Source organism: Protopterus annectens, chromosome 1.part0, assembly GCF_019279795.1.
Source record: "Protopterus annectens isolate FY-2018-M chromosome 1.part0, PAN1.0, whole genome shotgun sequence".
NCBI lineage: Eukaryota > Metazoa > Chordata > Ceratodontiformes > Protopteridae > Protopterus > Protopterus annectens.
The window spans coordinates 1,200,538,415-1,200,559,630 of record NC_056725.1 but is presented as its reverse complement, the minus strand read 5'-3'; the positions used below and the strand labels follow the sequence as shown (position 1 = coordinate 1,200,559,630).

The 21,216-nt window shown below is 43.3% G+C and overlaps 1 protein-coding gene across 3 annotated transcripts in view; it reads left to right on the top strand.

The window, feature by feature from the left end:
• The window catches only part of EP400 (E1A binding protein p400), a 3,509,270-nt gene that overhangs the window by 2,961,257 nt on the left and 526,797 nt on the right, over window positions 1-21,216 (top strand). For all 3 annotated transcript variants that reach the window (XM_044065578.1, XM_044065569.1, XM_044065563.1), the window contains one exon: window positions 16,482-16,683. In XM_044065578.1, the coding sequence (XP_043921513.1) occupies window positions 16,482-16,683 (202 nt within the window). The remainder of the gene's footprint in view (window positions 1-16,481; window positions 16,684-21,216) is intronic.

Genomic DNA, 21,216 nt, shown 5'->3' with positions numbered 1-21,216 from the left:
CAGAAGGAGGTAGCAGCTGCAGAAATTCAGCAGCTCCTAGAAAAAAGAGCCATCCAACCCGTCCCCCCAGACCAGCGCGGATTAGGTTTTTACTCCAGGTTCTTTCTGGTGCCAAAAAAGACGGGGGACTTAAGGCCAATTCTCGATCTCTCCCTTTTGAACCTGTCAGTAACCAAACAAAAATTCCGGATGGTCACTCTTCAACCCATCCTCTCCCTATTGCGGGAGAACGACTAGCTGTGCTCAATAGACCTCAAGGATGCGTACTACCACATTCTGATGGACAGATGATCCAGGAGGTTCCTCCGCTTCTGGCTGGGAGCCAGTCACTACCAGTTCAGGGTCCTTCTCTTTGGCCTCACCACAGCCCCCAGGGTGTTTACCAAAGTATTAGCAGTGATAGCGGCCCACCTGAGACTCCAGGGAATGCAGGTTTTTCCATACCTGGAAGACTGGCTCCTGACTGCCCTGACAAGGCATCTACTTTGCTCAGCCAGGGACTACTTCCTCCAGCTTGCTCCCCAGCTGGGCATCACCATCAACAGGGACAAATCTTCTCTTGCTCCGACTCAGGTGATAGAGTTTATAGGGGCCAAGTTGGATACAAGAAACCTTCTAGCATTCCTGACTGTGGAACGACTACAAAACCTGAGGCTTCATGTGCGGGCCATCCTCCATTTAGAAGCCCCATCGGCGGAGTTGGTCCTGAGGGCTCTAGGCTCCATGGTGGCGGCAATCACTCTTTTGCCATTGGCTCGTCTAAATATGAGGGTCCTGCAATGGACCCTTCAAGTACAGTGGTCCTTTCTACATTACCCCCTAAACCATCCTATTCCCCTCAGCAGGGCTTGCAGGAGGGCTCTCTTATGGTGGCTCCAATCTCCGAACCTCCATACGGGATGTCCCTTCTCCACGCCTCCTCCCCTCGCCACGGTGACCACGGACGCCTCTCGCCTCGGGTGGGGGGGCAGGTGGAACGGCACAGAGACCTCTTTGCATATCAATGTCCTGGAGATGATGGCGGTGCTGTTAGCGTTGCAGGCACTTCAGAACCTTTTTCCTGTAGGAACTATTGCGATCCAGACAGACAACATGTCAGTTGTCTGGTACATCAACAAACAGGGGGGAACCAGGTCCTATCCTCTCTGTCGAGAGGCCATGAGAGTGTGAGAATGGGCGACCTCCACCAACCGCTTTCTTATTGCGACGCACATTCCGGGACGGACCAACATTCTGGCGGACAGGCTCAGCCGCACCATCCTTTCCCCTTATGAGTGGTCTCTCAATTCCCAGGTAGCGAAGCGGATTTTTGCCGAATGGGGGCAACACTGTTGTGATCTCTTTGCTTCTCCCTCAAATACGAAATGCAACAGTTACTTCGCTCTAATTCCCCTCTTCGGGGAATCCTCAAGAGACGCTCTGGTGCATGCTTGGCCTTCCGGTTTACTTTATGCTTACCCACCTCTACCTCTGATGCTGAAACTCGTACAGAAAGCCAGTCGGTTGGGGAGCAGAATGATCCTCATTGCCCCATTCCGGCCTCGTCAAGCATGGTTCCCTTACCTGTGGTCTCACCTGGTAAATCCTCCTTGGATTCTGGATCCCCTACCGGATCTAATATCTCATCCCCTGAATCTCCCGATCCCGAATCTGGACAACCTCAAGTTGACAGCTTGGCTGCTCCAGTTCCACTCCTAATCAGGACTCCCGGAATCTCTTCCCCAGTTAAAGCCATCCTTGTAGCAGCACATAAACCTTCCACTAGGAAGGTCTATCGCAGTAAGTGGAAGCGTTTCTCCATCTGGGTGGAGAATCATAACTTAGATCCCTTCACAGTGCCGTTACCGACTGTGTTGGATTTCCTTACAGGTCTGTTTCATCAGGAGGCTAGCTGCTCTATGGTCAAGGTTCAACTGGCAGCTATCTCTCATTATCATGTGGGACATGAGTCAGGTCCCTTGATTATGATTAAATTGTGTAAAACCTTTCTAAAGGGTACCTTCCTGCTCAGACCTCCTGTCAAGGAAGTTATACCCCCTTGGATTTATCTCTAGTCCTTCAAGCATTGACAGCTCCCCCTTTTGAACCTGCTTCTTCGGTTGATTAGTACCTATCTTGGAAAATGGTGTTCCTTGTCGCTATTACTTCAACGAAAAGAGTTTCTGAGCTTCAGGCCCTTTGTGTAAAACCCCCATATTGGCTTTTCACCAGGATAGAGTGTACCTCAGGACCAACCCCTCGTTCCTTCCCAAGGTGGCTTCAGAGGCCAATATCAATCAATCCATTAACCTGCCAGTCTTCTTTCCTAAGTATCAGAACAAAGGAGAATACAAGCTGCATTCGTTAGATGTGCATAGACAACTGCACTTTTACATCCACAGGACTGCTGGTCATAGACAATCCGACCAGTTGTTCATCTCCTTTGCCAAATTTAACTTAGGTAAACCTGTCTCTAAGGTCACGAGAGACAAACTAAATACTTGAAACAAACCAAATCCACACTAAAAAAATCCAACGTATCACTGAAGACTTGACCACACAGAATTTATTCAGATAAACTCTATCACGTATGCATCTGCTAAATTAGTAGACAATATTCTAAAAAAATATCTAGTGACTGAAGTTCAAGTATGTAAAGATTCGTGGTCTTTTCAGAAGAATTTCGACAACATTGTATACAGAGAAGACCATAACTTCGTCACCATTGACGTTCTAGATTTATATACGTCAATTCCACATTTGGAAGCGATAGAGTGGGTAAACTTATTTTTAATTAAGAAAGGGGCTCCAGCAAACGAAATTTTTACTGTAACAACACTATTAGATATTATTTTGACAAACAATTTTTTCACTTTTAACAATAAGTTGTACTTGCAAAAATGTGGTGTTGCAATGGGTTCACCTTGTGGGGCCAGTTTAGTGAACACAGTTATAGCGTATTGGGAACATCAATACATTTTTGAGAATACTGAATGAGCCCCTTTTATTAAGTATTATACCCGTTTCCTGGACGATATTTTTATCTTATTTGGAGGAGATAAAAGAAAAGCAGAAAAGCTTTTAAACTTTTTCAATAATACTACGGACTTCTTTAAATTCACGTCCAATTTTCAGGAACAATCTATTGATTATTTGGACGTGAATTTATCTAAAGACTATGCTAACAACCAGTACTTTTCTAAGATACATAGGAAAGAAACTTTCTGCAATTCATACCTCCATTACACTAGCCTCCACCCGACCTCACAGAAAAAAGCTATAGTGAAAGGCCAGCTAATTCGAGCAGCTCGTATGACTACTTATATTAGTGACTTCGAACTTGAATGTGAATTACTTATAGCTCTCTTCTGTGAGAGGGGTTACCCCATTGACTTTCTAGATGAGATAGTCCAGGAAGTGAGATGTAAAAGATCTAATGGTATTATACTTCCCATTCTTAACCAATTCATTGACAAAAGTACATCCTTAGACATAGTGGAAAACCAGGAGTACTTATTAGAGGAAACAGAAACCCTGGAAAGAATACAACCTAATAATGACTTCAAACTTAGTTTTATAACAACATACAATATGGACAGTGACATCATTAAAAAATTATTATTTAAAAACTGGACATTGATCCAACAAGATAGGAGCATTTCTAGTAACCTAGTTGAATACCCTAGAATTGTATATAGAAGGGGTTATAATTTGAAAAATATTTTGGAAGGTAATACTATTAACAATTTTAGTAGGAAGAAAGGCATGACAATCTGCGAAAGTTGTAATATGTGTAAACATATGTGTAGTGGAGAACACATAACCATCAAAAACAAAAAATATGAAATTAAATACAAACTAAATTGTTACTCTAAACTTATAGTGTACGTGGCTTCATGTACACTATGCCCAGCTTTCTACATAGGAAAGACTGAAAGGCAGTTTAAAGAAAGAGTTTATGAACACACATATGCTATACAAAACAAAAAAGTAGAGAATGCCTTATCTAAACATATTTTAAGTAACCCGGGCCATAACTTCAAATTTATGGCATTGGACCAGATTCAGACAAACCTTAGAGGTGGTCCATACAACTTGCTTTTAGAGGAGCGAGAACTAACTTGGCAATGGCGTACAAATGCATTTGTTCACCCAGGGTTAAATGACCATTGCAACATTAGCTGCCTATTAAAATTAAGGAGTTTGAATAGGAAATAACAAATACAATTATTTAGTTTATAGGTTTACTTCCATTATTACAGTAAAACTTATATCTAAGACCCCTTTTGTGTAAAGACAGGTATGACACATATATTTACATTTACTTATACACACATGTATTTTCCTAGTTATTTAACTTATATTTACTAGAAATTTCACAACATTGCACTTGTACTGTATGAGTTCATTTTAATGTGTATATTATATTTTATTATGAGAAGTACAATAAGACTTTACAAATAACTAATAAATCTACATATACATATATATTTATATTTTTATATAACTTTTAAAAAAATAAATACACATATATATTTGTTTATACACATTTCAAAACAATAACTTTTACGACAAGACTTACGTAATCTGTCTTGTTCGCATTTTATTATTGTATACAGCTTAAAGGCTTGTACGAAATGTCTATTTTGACTTTTATTGACAACTTATCTTGCAAGCCTGCACTGTATCACTTTATTTAAGCTCCGTTTTTCATAAATTTCTATTTGGGTTTATTGTTTGCGGGTTGACTAACATGACTATGTGATTTTAGACATATATACATATTTTTAATTGTGTACACTTATATACATATACTTTTTATACACATTCTTTGCTGCTTCAAGTTGTTATTGGACACTATTGCTTTAAATTGTAATTGATGTATAATGACAGTGTTTTTAGTGACGTGAGTATATATAAATAATTAATTAGATAAAGTGTTGAACGTCTGAAGAAGTTGCTCAAACATTGAGCGACGAAAAGCGCTTTACGTTTATCTGAATAAATTCTGTGTGGTCAAGTCTTCAGTGATACGTTGGATTTTTTTAGTGCTGTCTCTAAGGTCACTTTATCACGATGGATCTCACAGTGTATTCTATCGGCCTATGAAAGTTCTGGGAGGTCCGCACCTCAGGGAGTTGGTGCACACTCTTCTCGCTCTATATCTACCTCTGCTGCCTTTAGGTCTAGAGTGTCTTTAGATGACATTTGCTCCGCAGCCACTTGGGCCTCATCTCATACCTTTATCAACCATTATAAGCTGGACGTTATCTGCAGAGGGAGAGCATCTTTTGGCTCTGCAGTGCTTCGGAATATCCTTCCATGATGACCGCCCAAGATCCAGGTAGCTGGGGACTCTGTTCCAAAGGTTGCTGACAAATAAAGTACCTACTTCAGATTAAGAAGTTATTTACTCACCATAACGTTCCATCTGAGTAGGAATCTTCATTTGTCTGCAACCATCCCCCCCCCTCCTTCCCCCTGACCTTCAGAAGTTTTAGTCCCTGAATGTCCTCCTTCTAGTCCCCTACGGGACGTATTTAACCTTTTTAGCTGCTTGTATGAGGGCAAACTTGATCTGAGGTCAGTCAGAGTTGGCAGGGGGTTATGGGTAAGGGGAGGAGCTAGGAGCTCGGATCTGATAGCTGTGAAACAAGTTGCCGGCTCGGATCCGAGATCGGATCCGATACCCAAAGGTTGCAGACAAATGAAGATTCCTACTCCGATGGAACGTTATGGTGAGTACATAACTTCTTATTTTTGAGGCCGCTAATCTTTTTAGTTATGAATTTCTGAAGTCTCCAGTTTGTGTGTTATGTTTAGATAAGTACATGTCAAAAGGTGCATCATATTCAGTAATGGGTCTGCTAAGACATGAGTAAAGGGGCATTAAGATGACTTTCGATCTAGTGGAGATGCCTTTGGAAATTAAATGGGCTGGATAAAAGGCTTTCTGAACTACTGTGGAGATATGATGGTCAATGATAATTACTTATCAACGAAATCCCTTACACCACGCAGTGTGTGATTTGAAGGGTGCATCTTCTATATGATAAGTGAAACTGTTTTGTGTACCAAAATGAAATATGCTATATTTTTTATATATTTAATTTAAGTCCATTTTCCTTGCATCTTTGTTAATGTGATCTAATCTCTGTTGGAGCAATTGTGAGTCATTTGAAGAATGAATGACAGCAACCAATTTACAGTCATCTGCAAACTTGGTTACCCATAGGCCAAAGGTACTGGCCTAAAGGTCTAAGAAATATATGCCATTTAGGAAAGGGCCCAAAATTGAGCCCTGCTGGTAACTAATTATTCAGAAATGGCACCTGCTACTCTAACCACATGGGTCCTGTCAGATAACTAGTTTGCTGTCTATTGTGCAGTACAAGGATTTATTTTCAGATTTCCAGCCTCTCAGTAATGCTTGCATTAGGGAATAGTGTCAGAGGCCTTGGTCAGATCTAGACATGCTGTATGCAGTGCATAACCACTATCCACTGCTTCAGTTAGTTTTTTTAAAGAAAGAATGAGGTTAAAAAGGGAGAACTTTCCTTTGATAAGGCCAAACTGATGAGGGTCTAAAGTTGAGATTTTCAATGTCCAGATTAATGAAGTTTGTGATAATGTAGTCCATAGCTTTACATATGAGGTCATTGAGATTAGTGGGTCTATAGTACCAGAGTCTGTGGTTGGCCCACCCTTGTGTAATGGCATTATAATAGCCATTTTCCAGGCTTCAGGAATGTAACCAGTGAGGAGGATTAGATTAAAGAGTTTAAGCAGGTGTTCAGAAAGACCATGTTTGGCACTGATAATCAGCCAACCCTTGTATGTTGTCAGGGCCCATGGATGAAGTATTCTTAGTTTTTGAAAGGGCTGAAAGAATTTGTTCCATAGTAATTAAAGGGAGTGGGTGGTGTTTTGGAATCAGTGGGATAGCTGTAACTGTTGGTGGTGTGAAATTTACATTGCATTTGTTAGCTGTGATAATTAGCTGTTACCTTTGGGTCAGAGTATATAGTATTATTCTGGACTAGCCCTGAGCAATGTTAAGTGATAGTTGTTCGCTTTTGACATAGTTGCAGAAAGATTTGCAGTTATGTTTGGTTTTAGTGGCTATTTTAAGTTAATACTCAACATTTAGCTTCTCAGTGGTTCCTTTAAGCTCTTGGTTTGTTTAAGTGTACTCTTAAGGTCAGTAAAATGAGACCTTTTTATAAGCATTAAGTAGTTACTTTCTCTTGATATATAATTAATTTCTACTGGTATTTCATTACAGCAGATTGTTTTTAAACTTCACGCATTTGTTGTGGATAGGGACTGCATTATCATACAACTATTTAAGTGGGAGTAGAAGTTAGAGGCATACTTAGCAACTTTTATCAGTGAGATCCAGAGGAGGATTACATCAGTATTTAAGTCATCAAGTAATTGAAGATAGTGTACTTTTGAGAAGTCCCTAAACACAGAGCTTGTTTATAAGGGAAATGCCAGTGTTAAAGGAAAATGTTATTAAATTGTGATCTGATTTAACAAGACACGATACATATGGAGCTATGCAAGAAGTAGACATATTTGTGAGGTCTAGATTCAGGGTATTGGGAAAGAGAGTTAGTATTTATAAGGAAACACTGGGCATGCTGACAATTGGCAGTGTAGGTTAGCCAGTTTACTGATGGATAGTTGATGTCCCCCAGAAGAAACGTCTTGGGCTTAGTGACAATTTCAGCTAATGTATTAAGATAGCTAGCATTCTGAGAAGGAGACCTAGAGGGCGTTCTGTAGCTAGCTGTGAACTGGTAAATAGTCTCGTTTTGGATGGTTTGGACATCTAGGAGTTTGTATGTGATGTCTCAGGGAGTCTGTCATGAGATGGTGATATCCTTGACAAGTACTGTTACTCGCCCACAATTGCCAGTGGTTTGAGGATGTGATAGGCATTATACCCAGGAATAGAGGAAATGCTTTCATTGCTCTGAAACCCTGTTTCTGTAACTATACATACTTGAATTTGTTCAGGTTGCAGGAGACCCTCAAGTTTGGGCATTTTTGTTAAGACTCCCTGGCATTGAGTAGAAATATTAAAGTGTTCCAAATTAGTATGTTTTGTACTAGACAGAATTATTGTGTCCCAGTATTTCAAGATTCAAATCTCAGCAAGAAAAATTCCTCAGAATACATGGCCTCTTGTAACCGGATGATTCCACTAGCATATGTGGAAAAGTACCCAAGAAACAGGTATTGCAAGCATACCCATTACACTTCTACCGTGCATTAAAAAGTAACTCTCATGGTGGATAGACCAAATTGCCTCAGTTGTGGGGGTGCCACGTACTCCTCAGACTCAACCTGGGGGAGCATGTTTGAAAGAACTAAAGCTCCAGGGAACTAGGAAGAAGGCACATGAGAGATGATGGCAATGATACTAGCCATCAAGGCATTCAAACCCATGAGGTAGCACAGGAGCTTTGCACATCTTGCTGGACAATACCACAGTGTTGTAGTTTCTCAACAAGCAGGGGGATAATCACTATTATCTGTTGTGCAGGCTAGCAGTGCATGCATGGAAATTGACTTCCGAGTCAGGTTTGATCCCCAGGGCACTATACTTCCCAACCCAAGAGAATGAGTTGACATACCAGCTGAGCAGCAGCAAATCTCATTGAGAGGGTTAGTGGACATAGATAACATTTCTAAATGTACTTTAAAAGTTGGTATACTTCTCCAGAAAACAGACTGTTCCCTTCAGGCACATGTTTTGGTGCCATGGTTCTTGATAGTGGTCAAGAAACCTAACCTAAAGAAGCTAGACTTACCTAAGTGGAAAAGGTTATCCTTTGGGTGCTACAGTAAAGACGAGGGCTAGATACTGCCCAGGTGCCACTGTTTTTTACTTATTTGACAGACTTCTACACAGCAGGCATATCCTGTAAATTATTAAATGTAGACACATTGGTCATGAGCGTGTCTACTTTTAATAATTTACAGGATTGCCAGTTAAGCAGTTCCTTAAAGGGTGGTTGCATTTAATGTCATCCAAAAGGGAATTAACACCATCATGGAACTTAAGATGTTCATCGTGCATACAGCTGCAGTCATAACAGATGGGTTCTCCTGCCGTCAGGCGGGTCCTCGGTCAGCCGAATTCCAAAGTCTAGGTCCGGCGTCGGTTGTCGTCGCTTCTTCCCTGACGTCAGTGCGACAGGGTATAAAAGAACCAGCCGACACCATTTTTTTCAGTCTTTCTTGCCACGCGGTATCCGAAGCAGAAGCAGTTTGCAAGTGCCGGTCGGCCAGCTCCTGAGATTACGAAAATTTGGAAACCGAAGTCTTCTTAAAAGCTAAGTACCCCGTTGGGGAACCTTTTCTTGCCTCAGACCGATGTCACACAAAGTTAATAATTGTATTTCTTGTGGGAAGCAAATACCGCATAAGGATTTCCATTCCCTCTGTATACCTTGTTTAGGCCCAGACTACGAGGTCTCGGCCTGCCACTTTTGTGCTGCATTCAACAAACGCACTATTAAGTGTCGGGCGGAGTTCACCCAGCATTATTTTGGAAAAGCATTTAACTATACTATGTCGTCGGATACTCCGACTCCGGTTTTGTCTAAAAAACGAAAAGACAAGGACCGACACGCGAGGTCCGCGGCCTCTACCGACATCACGCCAAAGCCGGCTACACGTGGTCCGGTTCTCAGTGAGAAGCCTACGCAGCCCCTGCCTACCGACGACCTGTCTTTGACGGTGTCTCTTGTACCCGAGGTCGCAGGCTTCTCGGCCCACACCCCGACTACAGATACCGAAGCCACTGTTGGCGTTGAAACTCAGAATGTGGACAGGTCCACCTCCACTCAAGGTGTCTTCAGACCTTCCTCTTCTTTCTCTATCAAGGCTTTCACAAAGTCTAAAGCAACCATGCACTCTAAGAGACCAGCTACACAGGGCCCATCTCCAGGCCCCATGCCCAAGAAACAGATGCTTAAAATGGCTGAGGATTTAATTACTCTTATCAGAGGTTCTCAGCCCCCACTGGACAAAAGGCCTAGAGTGGAGGAAGATTCCCCCTCCTCTGATCAGGGCTACATTATTTCAGAGCACTCTGATGATCAGGAACATTCTTACTCCCCTTTTGAAGACTCTAATGCAGAGGAGTCCATCCCTTCTGTATCCCCCCCCTGAGGATTACTCATTTGGGGAAACTTTGCATACCTTAAGGGAACACTTCCACTGGGAAGGCCAGGATTATTCTGATTCCAAGAAAAGGCTCAGGGAATTTCTCTTGCTTCCTCAGCACAGGCCTCTGGCTATACCTCCTGTCTTGGACATCCTAGATGATGTTTACTCAGAGGCCTGCCTTAACCCGGACTCTCTACCTCCAGCTCCAGTTAAGCCTGACAGGTACTACAGGGTCCCTGACTCACACCAATTTCTATACAAGAGCCATGCTGCTGACCCAGAAACCATCTCACAGGGCCCCAAGGGAGTTAAGGCCTCCACTACTAAAAATCCATTACCTTCTGAGAGAGATTCCAGATCCTTAGAAAGGTGGGGAAAAAGGTATATACCTCGGCTACCTTATCCATGAGGGCCTTAAACTGTCAGTTTCATATGTTAAAATACCAACAGTTTTTGCTATCACAATTGAAAAGTAAAATGTCACAACCTGAACAACCAGACTTGAAGGAGTTGCAGGATTTGATGCATAGTGCAGAACAAGTGGGTAAGCATACCTTACAATGTGGTTTTGATGCTCTAGAGGCCTCATGCAGAGCTACTGTTACAGGATCAGTCATACGTAGGCATGCCTGGCTCAAGGAACAAGCCTTGCCTGATCATGTCAAAGCTAAATTACTAGACGCCCCTCTTCAAAAGGATGTACTATTTGGTGCTAATGCTGAGGAGGTTTTAAGGAAAATGGAGGAAAAGGCTAAATCAATGCAAACTGTGAAAGAATTTCTACATATTCAACCCCCACGTTTTAGTAGAAATTGGCCTTCCAAAAACTGGTCCTTTCCTGCCACAGACAGACCCCAAAGAGGCAGATACAGGTGCCCAAGGGGCAGAGGACAATCCCAAGGATCGTATAGAGGCAGACAATGGCAAGCTCCTACACAAAAAGGTGGTGAGGACAACTCGCAATCTATCAGAAAGCAAACCCAATGACTTTCCCCTTTGCATGCCAACCAGGTCTCAAATGGCAGCCCCCTTGGGAGGAAAGCTGGCATTATTTTCAAAAAATTGGCATATTGTCACAAAGGACAAATGGATTCTGGACATTATAAACGGAGGCTCACCCTTCCAAAAATGAGAGGCATGCCAAACCTGCCACACAATCAAAGGGCAGAGGCACAAAGGCAAATTACAGATCTCATAAAAATGAAAGCTATTCAAGAGGTGCCTACACATGAACAAGGTCAAGGTTTTTATTCCAGGCTATTTCTGGTGCCAAGGAAGGGATGGAGACCTATTTTGGATCTATCCATCCTAAACACATTTCTACTCGTTCCAAAATTCAAGGTGCTCACTCTACAGCAACTTCTTCCCATGCTGGGCAAGGAGTCTTGGCTGGTAACATTGGACCTCAAGGAGGCATACCTGCATGTCCCAATCAGACAAAATTGCAGAGGGTACCTCCGATTTCTTGCAGGTTCAACCCATTATCAATTCTCTGCATTGCCCTTTGGCTTATCTACTGCGCCCAGAGTATTCACGAAATGCCTGGCATCAGTAATTGCATACTGCAGACTTCAAGGGATACAAATATATCCCTATTTGGACGACTGCCTGATCCAAGCGGACAGCAAGCACATTCTTCTGAAACATCTGGCTTATGTAATAATGTTATTGAACTCTCTGGGATACACAGTCAACAAAAAGAAATCAAGGCTAATACCCTCTCGGAAGATAATTTTCCTGGGTGCCAATTTGGACACAAACACCCAGATGGGCCTACCTCACGCCAGAGAAGCAGGGGCAACTAATTCAATACTTCAGAACACTAGCAAATTGCACCAGGCTTACTGCAAGGAAAATCCTGCAGGCTCAGGGATTCATGGCATCTTGCATCTTACTAATCCCATGTGCAAAGCTGCATATGAGGAAACTACAATGGTACCTGAAAAACATATGTTCTCAACACAGCCACAGTTTGGAAACAATAATACCACTAATTCCATGTCTGCAAAAGGAATTTCTGTGGTGGGCTCAAGCATGTCAAACAAACACAGGTCTTCCTTTCAGCAAGCCTCAAGCAAATCAAGTCATCACAACAGACGTCTCGGACTACGCTTGTGGGGCGCACATGACAGATCGGTGCATTCAGGGAAAATGGTCCCAAAAAGAAAAGCACCTTCACATCAATCAAAAAGAAATGCTAGCAGTAATAAATGCTATTATAGCTTTCAAGAACTTTCTACAACCAGGTCAACTATTGATAAGAACGGACAACACCACAGTTATGTGGTACATAAACAAGCAGGGAGGAACACATTCTTACCCCCTATGCAGACTGGCCATGTCACTTTGGAACATGGCCATGGACTTACAAATGGAACTACAAGCACAGTACTTGCCAGGCAAGGAAAACACACTGGCAGACAACCTAAGCAGGAGTATGACAGATCCACACGAATGGAAGTTGCATCCAAAAGTTTTTACAGAAATAATCCAAGAAAGGGAAAGGCCAGACATAGATCTATTTGCCTCCCACAAAAATCATCAATTGACAAAATTCTGCTCAAGGATCTTCCATCCAAAGGCCTGGAGAGTGGATGCTCTCTCTTTCAGCTGGACATCAATGACAGTTTATGCCTTCCCACCTCTTCCTCTGCTGCCCAAAGTTCTGTTGAAGACCAGAGCAGACAGACCAAAGATGATCCTCATTGCTCCGGACTGGCCAAGGCAACACTGGTACCCACTCCTGAGGAGCCTGACGCATTCCCCACCATGGACCCTGCCTCTAATGCCTCTTCTTCTGACTCAACACAGCTTCAAAACTCTTCACAGTCAGCTAAAAACACTCAATCTAGCCGCATGGAAGATTCCTTAGCATCACAGCAGGCCCTACTCTCCAAGGAGGTGCAGGATGTCATTTTGGAGACCAGAAGACCGTCAACTAGAAAAGCTTACTCCGCAAAATGGAAACGTTTTTGTGTCTGGAATGAGAAAAAGGGCCAGGACCCTGGAAAACTGAATTTACCTGAAATACTACAATATTTGACTGAACTGCTAAGCAGTGGGCTTTCTTTCTCCTCCATCAAAATCCATGCCTCAGCCATTTCTGCAGAATACAACACTGATCCACCTTTATTCTCTCACCCTCTCTTAAGACAGTTCCTCAGAGGGGCTAAGAATTTAAGACCGCCAAGGAAACAACCAATACCTGCTTGGGATCTTAATTTCATTCTGGAAAAACTGACCTTGCCTCCTTTTGAGCCAGCTGCTTCATCAGATTTGCAATATTTGTCCTGGAAAACAGCTTTCCTTCTGGCTATCACCTCATCTCGTAGAGTTTCAGAATTACAGGCTCTCATGGCTGTCCAGCCTTTTATCATCTTCCATCAGGACAGAGTTTCCTTACGAACCAACCCGTCCTTTATGCCTAAAGTGGTATCCAGGGTAGCTTTAAATCATTTACCTACTTTTTATCCTAATCCTCAAAACAAAGGGGAGAGATTACTACATTATTTGGACATCCACAGACAACTGTGTTATTATTTGGACAGAACAAAGCCTTTCAGAAAATCAGAACAGCTCTTTGTGGCCTATGCAGTAGGAGCTCAAGGAAAGCCAATTTCCAAACAGACAATTTCAAAATGGATAGCCCACTGCATACGCTTTTGCTATTCCTTTCATGGCAAAACTGTACCTACAGACATTAGAACTCATTCCACCAGGGCCACGGCCACCTCTGCAGCCTTCCTCAGAGGACTTCCTACCAAGGATATTTTGGAAGCAGCCACTTGGAGTTCTGTGCATACCTTCTCCAAGCAGTACAACCTACCATTATACTCCAAATCTAGAGCAGGCTTTGCCACTGCAGTCTTGCAGGGCATTTTGGCTCATCCTAGTTACACCTAGTGCCTACCACCCCTTTCTTAGCTTTGGGATTCTACCCATCTGTTATGACTGCAGCTGTATGCACAATGAACATAGTACAGTTTTGTACTTACCATAAATGTAGATGTTCAAGTGCTAATACAGATGCGGTCCAGGTTTCCCTCCCTTCTTCCCCTCTAGGGGTATTCTTTTATGGTGTATTTGCTTGCAACTACTGTTTTTTGATTATATTGCATTGCATTATTACCTAATTTTATGTATTGCCTTCCTTCTGGGGGCACCTGACATCTGGGGCAAGAAAAACTGAAGAAAATGGCGTCGGCTGGTTCTTTTATACCCTTGTTGCACTGACGTCAGGGAAGAAGTGGCGACAACCGACGCCAGACCTAGACTTTGGAATTTGGCCGACCGAGGACCCGCCTGACGGCAGGAGAACCATCTGTTATGACTGCAGCTGTATTAGCACTCGAACATCTACATTTATGGTAGGTACAAAACTGTACTTTTTATCCCCCTTGATCTTGCTACTTCCGTTGCTCTTGGGTTCCTGTCTTGGAAGGCTGTATTGCTGATAATATTAATTTCCATTAGAAGGATTTCTGAACTGCAGGCCTTCAGGTATGGTGAGCCTTTTCTTGTCTTTAACAACATCAGAGATGTACACTAAGGACTCGCCTTTCTTTTATGCCTAAGGGTCTAATAAAAGTTGTCCTTGAACCAGACCATTTGTCTACCTGTGGTGTTTTCAGTGCCTCAGACTAAAGAGGAGGGGGTGGATCCTGCATTCACTGAATGTTCACAGTCCAATAATATTTTATATGGGTAGGATAAAATACATCAGGAAATGTGACCAGTTATTCATTTCCTTTGCCAAAAACAGGGAGAGGAGACATGCTGGCCAACAAGTATCTGAGTGAGTAGCACATTGCATCTGTTTCTGTTAGTTCTGTCATGATAATACTCTTCCAGGTCTTGTGTGGGTTCATTCCACAAGGGCCAAAGCAGCTACTACTGTCTTTTTGAGAGGCTAATACCTAGTTTATCTTGGAGGCAACTGTCTGGTTCTCGGTGCACTCCTATGAACACTTCAACCTCGGTAGTGCTTCTAATGCCAAGATCAGTTTTGCCATCACCATTCAGTAGGCCTTATTGACCACTGCATCCTCCAAGAGCCAGTTACCCTCTAAGTCCGTAAGCTTTGGAAATCTCAAGTCAGTACTGCATCAGTGAATACTACAATGAACATAGTCCAGTTGTGTTCGGATCTTAATTGTGTATGTTTGACTGTATTCACTGATGCAGTACTATTTCTGTTCTTCCAACCCCTCTTTTTACATGGTGGGTTGTGGCAAGTATGTAAGTCAGTCACTTTCTTCTTTGCTGTTTCCCTGTTCAGGGAGTACCCCTCCTCAGAGCTTAGCAGCAACCTAGAGAGAGAGAGTTTCATGCATCCTCTGGTTACTTCCTCTTTCTGCCTTGGGATGGGTCATCTTAGGATGAGTTGTGCTGTGTTATGTTTGTGCTGAGCTGCTCCCGAGAGGGCAGGAAAGATCAGAAGATGGCATTGGTCAGCTTTCCATTATACTACCAAATGTCTGACTGCCGGGAATCCACAGGGCCAAGAGAGGAGCATGCAGAGCTCTGGAAATCATGCTGACCGTCAGGCTTCTGCAGATAGGAATTCCAAGTGTTAGTACTACACCATTGAGTACATATTACCCAAATGTATACAGTTGTGGTAATTTCTTAACACAGTCATGCTTTGTGCACTTCTTCCTGTGTTCCCATGCTTTTTTGTACAGTTACCTGAATGCTGCTTTTATTGATCTATAGTTGCCTGACATCATCCCAGTCTACAGAATGTAGCCTAATTTCCACTTAGTCCTGGGCTTTCTCTTGCCTAATTTTGCGTAGCTGATGCATATCCTGTGATAGATGACATCTTCATCCATTTACAGATTTCCGTTCTGGGTGGTGACCTTGTGAAGAAATGACTCCATAGCTTCACAGTTTTACTTCCCTCATCGTTACTGTTTTTGAAATGGATATGTATGTCATAGATGTCAGTAAATATTTTATCCTAGAATTCAAAACTCCACTGTACCTTATTGTATATTAATTTAAATTTGGCAACTTGTTTTGCAGTTGGTTGACTTCCCATATCAGAGGAAGATAGAATTCCTGGAGAAATCTTAATTAGTTTGGGTAGAGTACCCCCCACCCATCCCCCAGTTTTTAAAGTTTGTGGCTAAACTTGAGGTTCTTTCCTTGTACTGTCTACTGCTTTTTCTGCTCATTGTTTTGAAAATACAAAGTCCAGTATAAAAACATTGTTTCTGCTTTGTAATAAAAAACAGTGTATTACTTGTACATGTAGAAATTGAAGTGTTTTATGAGCTGTAGTGGTAATTATTGTTGTTTACATTCTTTTTCAGACCACAGGAAGCTCTGCAGCCCAGGTTGTACATACTCAGCAGAGAACTGTAACTGCTCCTGCTGCACCTGCAGAAATGGTAGCCATAGCAACAAGCCAGGCTGCTCGAGCTTTGACTCCAGTTACTGCATCACCTGCAGTAACGACCACGCTGACTCCAGTCCAGTCCCAGGCAAGGACGCTAGTGACACAAGGTTCACCAGGTAACATGCATGCTTTTTTATTAAATACTAATGTGTCACTGTGAGCAGAGGAAAAACAGGCTGGTAGTTCTTTTTGCCCCATCCAGTTTTAACTCGTAAGCTAGGTAACATGCCATTTCCTGCAACTACACTTGTTGATTGCCTTATTCTTAGGAAAGTACTCCAGTGGCTGCACAATTTTGTATCTGCTTAAAAACATGCTCTTTCACTCATAAGACCTGTTAATAAAAATAATTTGTTTTTTTCAGGAAACACTGAGATTTTTGGAGGCTGGTGTTAAACGAATGCATTCCCCTTCCTGAGCATTGTTGACAGCTTACCTGCCCTCTCCGTTAGAGTAGAAGATTTTTTTTTCATGTAGTTAAATGTTCCATTAAAAACTGCAAAAGTTATTTATTTATTTTTTTTATTTCTGGTCTTGCATCAGGCCCCTTTGCCTGCACAGACCCCAATGCCCTGTACCCCTAAAGGGCCTACTCCGGGCATCTCTTCTGCCGAAGAGGATTCATTGGATGATGAATCCCTAACCTACTCTCCTCAGATCGCTTCTCCTCTGGAATACACTTCATCAGAGGAGGAGTCCAACGGCACTGACTCCCCTGGTGAGGACCTCACTTTTGGTAAGACCATCACCAAAATGCAAAACTTTTTCAAATGGGACAACAGTCAGGTCACTGAGACCGAAACAAGATGATGTAAACTCATACAACTGAAGTCTACCAGCCCTTCTGCTGTGCCCCTGCTTTACTGGATGCCTTCTTGGCTGCTTCCAAAAACCCTGACTCACAGCACCCAAGCATCCAGACAGATTCTGTAAGGTGCCCAAGAGAGCAACCTTCCTGTATAAAGCCCCTTCTGCAGAACCTGCGGTTATTTCTGTGACCACCGACAAAACCTCAAAGTTATTACTATCCATCTCTCTACTGCCCTTTGATAAAGACAGCAGAATGATGGAATGTCTGGGAAAGAAAGCTTTTACTTCTGCCACCCTAGCAGTAAGATCAATCAACTACCCAGACGCACATGGTCAGGTATTCCTTGGCTCTGTTGGAAGATGTGGTGAAGCATCTGGGAGAGGTCACTGACTCGCCTGCTAAAGGCAAGATTTCCTCTCTCCTGAACTCCTGCACACAAGTGACTAAACACTCCATCAAGTGATTGTTTTGGTCAGATGCTGCTGAACTCTATAAGACCCTCCAGATCCAAGGCAAGGAACTGCAGGAATTGAGAGGTATCTTTGTCTCCCCAGTTCCACACTTTCAGAGAAACTTCCCAGCTAAAACTTCTTTTGTTAGGTCCTCAACTAAGAGAATGTAGGCTAAACCTAGAAAGGACCACAGGAAGCCGTACTGTTCCAGGTCTGTCTCCTCTACTCCACCTAAACAACCCTTTCAGGGAAAGCTTGGTAGTCTGTGACTACCAGACCCTTCACCCAGACACCCCTCTTTCCATGCGCTTCTACCTTCCCACTTGAAAGCAGGTTACCTGCAACTCCTGGGTCCTGTTTATTATAAAACAGTGATACTTCATGACAGCAGACCAGACCCTCTCCCAAAGGCATCGCTCCCCCGCCCAGAGACCAAATCCCACTTTTCCCTCCAATCCTGCAGGAACTTCTGGCTCAAGGAACCATTCAAGAGGTCCAGCCCTCTGCAAGAGGGAAGGGATTTTACTCAAGAATTTTCCTGGACCCCAGGAAGGAAGGTCCCTGAAGGCCCATCCTAGACCTATGCCACTGCAACACCTTCCTCTGAGTACCCTCCTGCAGGATGCTCTTTTTCTGTACCCTTCTTCCACTCATTTTGCCTCAGGCATTCCTAGTGTCCTTGGACATAAAGGATGCCTACTTGCACATCCCTATCCATCCACTATTCAAAAAGTACCTCTGCTTCTCAGTGGATTATTTACACAATCAGTTTTGTGCTTTACCCTTTGGTCTTTGTACGTTCCCAAGAGTATTTACAAAATGTCTGGCCCACGTTGTGGTTTTTGCCAGGATGAGGGGAATATAGCTTTTTCCCTATCTGGATGACATCCTTGTCCAGGCTACTTCAAGTTCCATGGCCTTGCAACACCTGCAGTTCACCATCCCCTCCTTACTGGTATAGGGTTTACCATAAATCACAAAAAAATCCTCCCTGACACCCTCTTAGGATCAGGTGTTTCTAGGATGTTGGATTCTTACAAGGGAAATGATGGCTTGCCTGCCACCAGAAAAGATCATGAATCTAACGTCTTTCTTCCAGGGAATCCTTCCTCTCAAAATCATCTCAGCCAGGGAGTTCCTCAGGATCTTAGAATTCATTGCCTTGACTATCCCCATGGTCATCCTTGCAAGGCTACACATGAAGTTTCAGTGGTATCTGAGAAGTATCTGGAAACAACACCTGCATCCTGCAGAGTTCATGATCCCGTACTTCTTTGCTTGTCCAAGGAACTGAAGTGGTGGATCTCCCAGATTCAATCATATCCAGGCATGCCCATACAACCCACACCCTCAAACCAAGACCTCGTCACAAATGCTTCAGAGACAGGCTGGGGGGCAACCCTAAGACATTGGAGCATGAGGAACTCAACAAAAGGATTACATCAGTGTCAAAGAAATGAGAACCTTGATACTAGCTTTGGATATTTTCAAGAGTCAACTTCTCCCAGGCACCCTGAGGTGGTACGCAGACAACACCACTGTACCTGTGGTACATCAACAAACGGGGGAGGCAAGGTCCTACCTCCTGTGCAGACTAGCATTGCAGGATTGGAAAATAGCACTGGAGAAACAAATCCTTCTCCAAGCAGTATATATCCCCTCTGCAGACAGTGTGATGGCAGATTCCTTAAGCAGGACCATGGCCCTGTCTCACGAATGGATGCTGAACAGGAAAATGTTTCTGGACCAAGTCCATAGATGGGGTATTCCGAATGTGTATCTCTTTGCCTCCCCCATGAACAGACAGCTTCTGACCTGCTCCAGGGTACCTCACCCAGAGGCATGGAATGTGGACACACTATCAGTCTGTTGGAAGGGGATGTACGCATATGCATTCCCCCCTTCCCCCTCATTCAAAGAGTCCATCTGAAAATTCAGAAGGAACAGCTTCAAATCTTGCTGGTGACTCCCTACTGGCCAAGGCAGCATTGGTTCCCCCTACTATTTCAGCTAGCCAAGGGAAATCACCACAGTTTACCCCAGAGAATGGACCTGGTCACACAGGACAAGGCAACACCCTCAACTGCCCACACTGAACCTTGCATTGTGTGTGATAGGGCATTGATTCCCTTCAAACACCTATATACAGAGGATGTGATCCAGGTTCTGCAGGAGACCAGAAAACCAACTACTAGAAAATATTACCTCTCAAAGTGAGAGAGATTTTCCTTATGGTTTCAGAAAAACAACCTACTACCACTGACTGTAGAGCCCCCAGTGGTCTTGTCCTACCTGCGTGACCTTATGAAATCCAGGGTATCCATACTCCTCCATTAAAATCCACCTATCTGCCATCTCAGCTTGCCTACTCCTGTACTACCTTTAGCATCTAGATTAGAGGTCAAATTCTTCTTGAGAGGTGCGCTACACATCAGACCACCAAGAAAGTCCATTCCGCCTCCTTGGGACCTTAATTATGTCCTAGAAAAATGAACACTACCACCATCTGAACCAACCAAAGACTGCTCCTACCAACACTGCACTTGGAAGACTATACTCTTGGTAGCCATAACCTCTGCCAGAAGGGTATCTGAACTCCAGGCCCTTATGGCATATCCCCCCTTCACTGTCTTCCCCAAGGGCGGGGTATGTTTGCCCATAGTGGTGAATGACTTGTCCCTAAATTATACTAGCAACCTGCCAACTTTTACCCCTCTCCGCAGAACCGAGCAGAGAGGATACAGCACTCCCTAGATGTACACAGACAGCTCAGGTTTTATTTGGCCAAAACCAAATCTTTCCGAAAATCTGATGGGCTGTTCATCTCCAGTCACCTTAGAGTCCTGGGTCAGCCTGTTTCCAAGCAAACTATATCCTCTTGGATATCAAAAACCATTTATTTTTGCTACACCAACCTTGGTAAGTCACTGCCAGCCCCAGTCAGGGCACACTCAACCAGGGGAGTGTCCTCCTCAGGGGTTTTCCTTAAAAGATTGGACACAGCTGCTATCCTAGAGGCAGCTACTTGGTCCTCAGATCACACTTTCACAAGATAGTACAAACTTGATATGGTCTCTAAAGCCAGGGCAGAATTTGCTAGAGCCATCCTCCATGGGTCTGTGGAAACTGCTTCTGATCCACCTCCCATTCATTAGGACAGGAGCTTTTGCAGTCCCTAATGTCTTGAATACAGCAGCATATGAATAGAAGGACATAGTATTGTTGTGTAAGAACTTACCATAACATTAGATGTTCTCCTCTTCTATATGCTGCTGTATAGTTTCCCACCCAGCTTTCCCCCTCACACTTGCCTGATTCCAGTTTCCTGGAGTAACCACTCCAAAGTCACTGATTCTGGCGGCATTCAGTTCTGAAGAGGTGCGCGT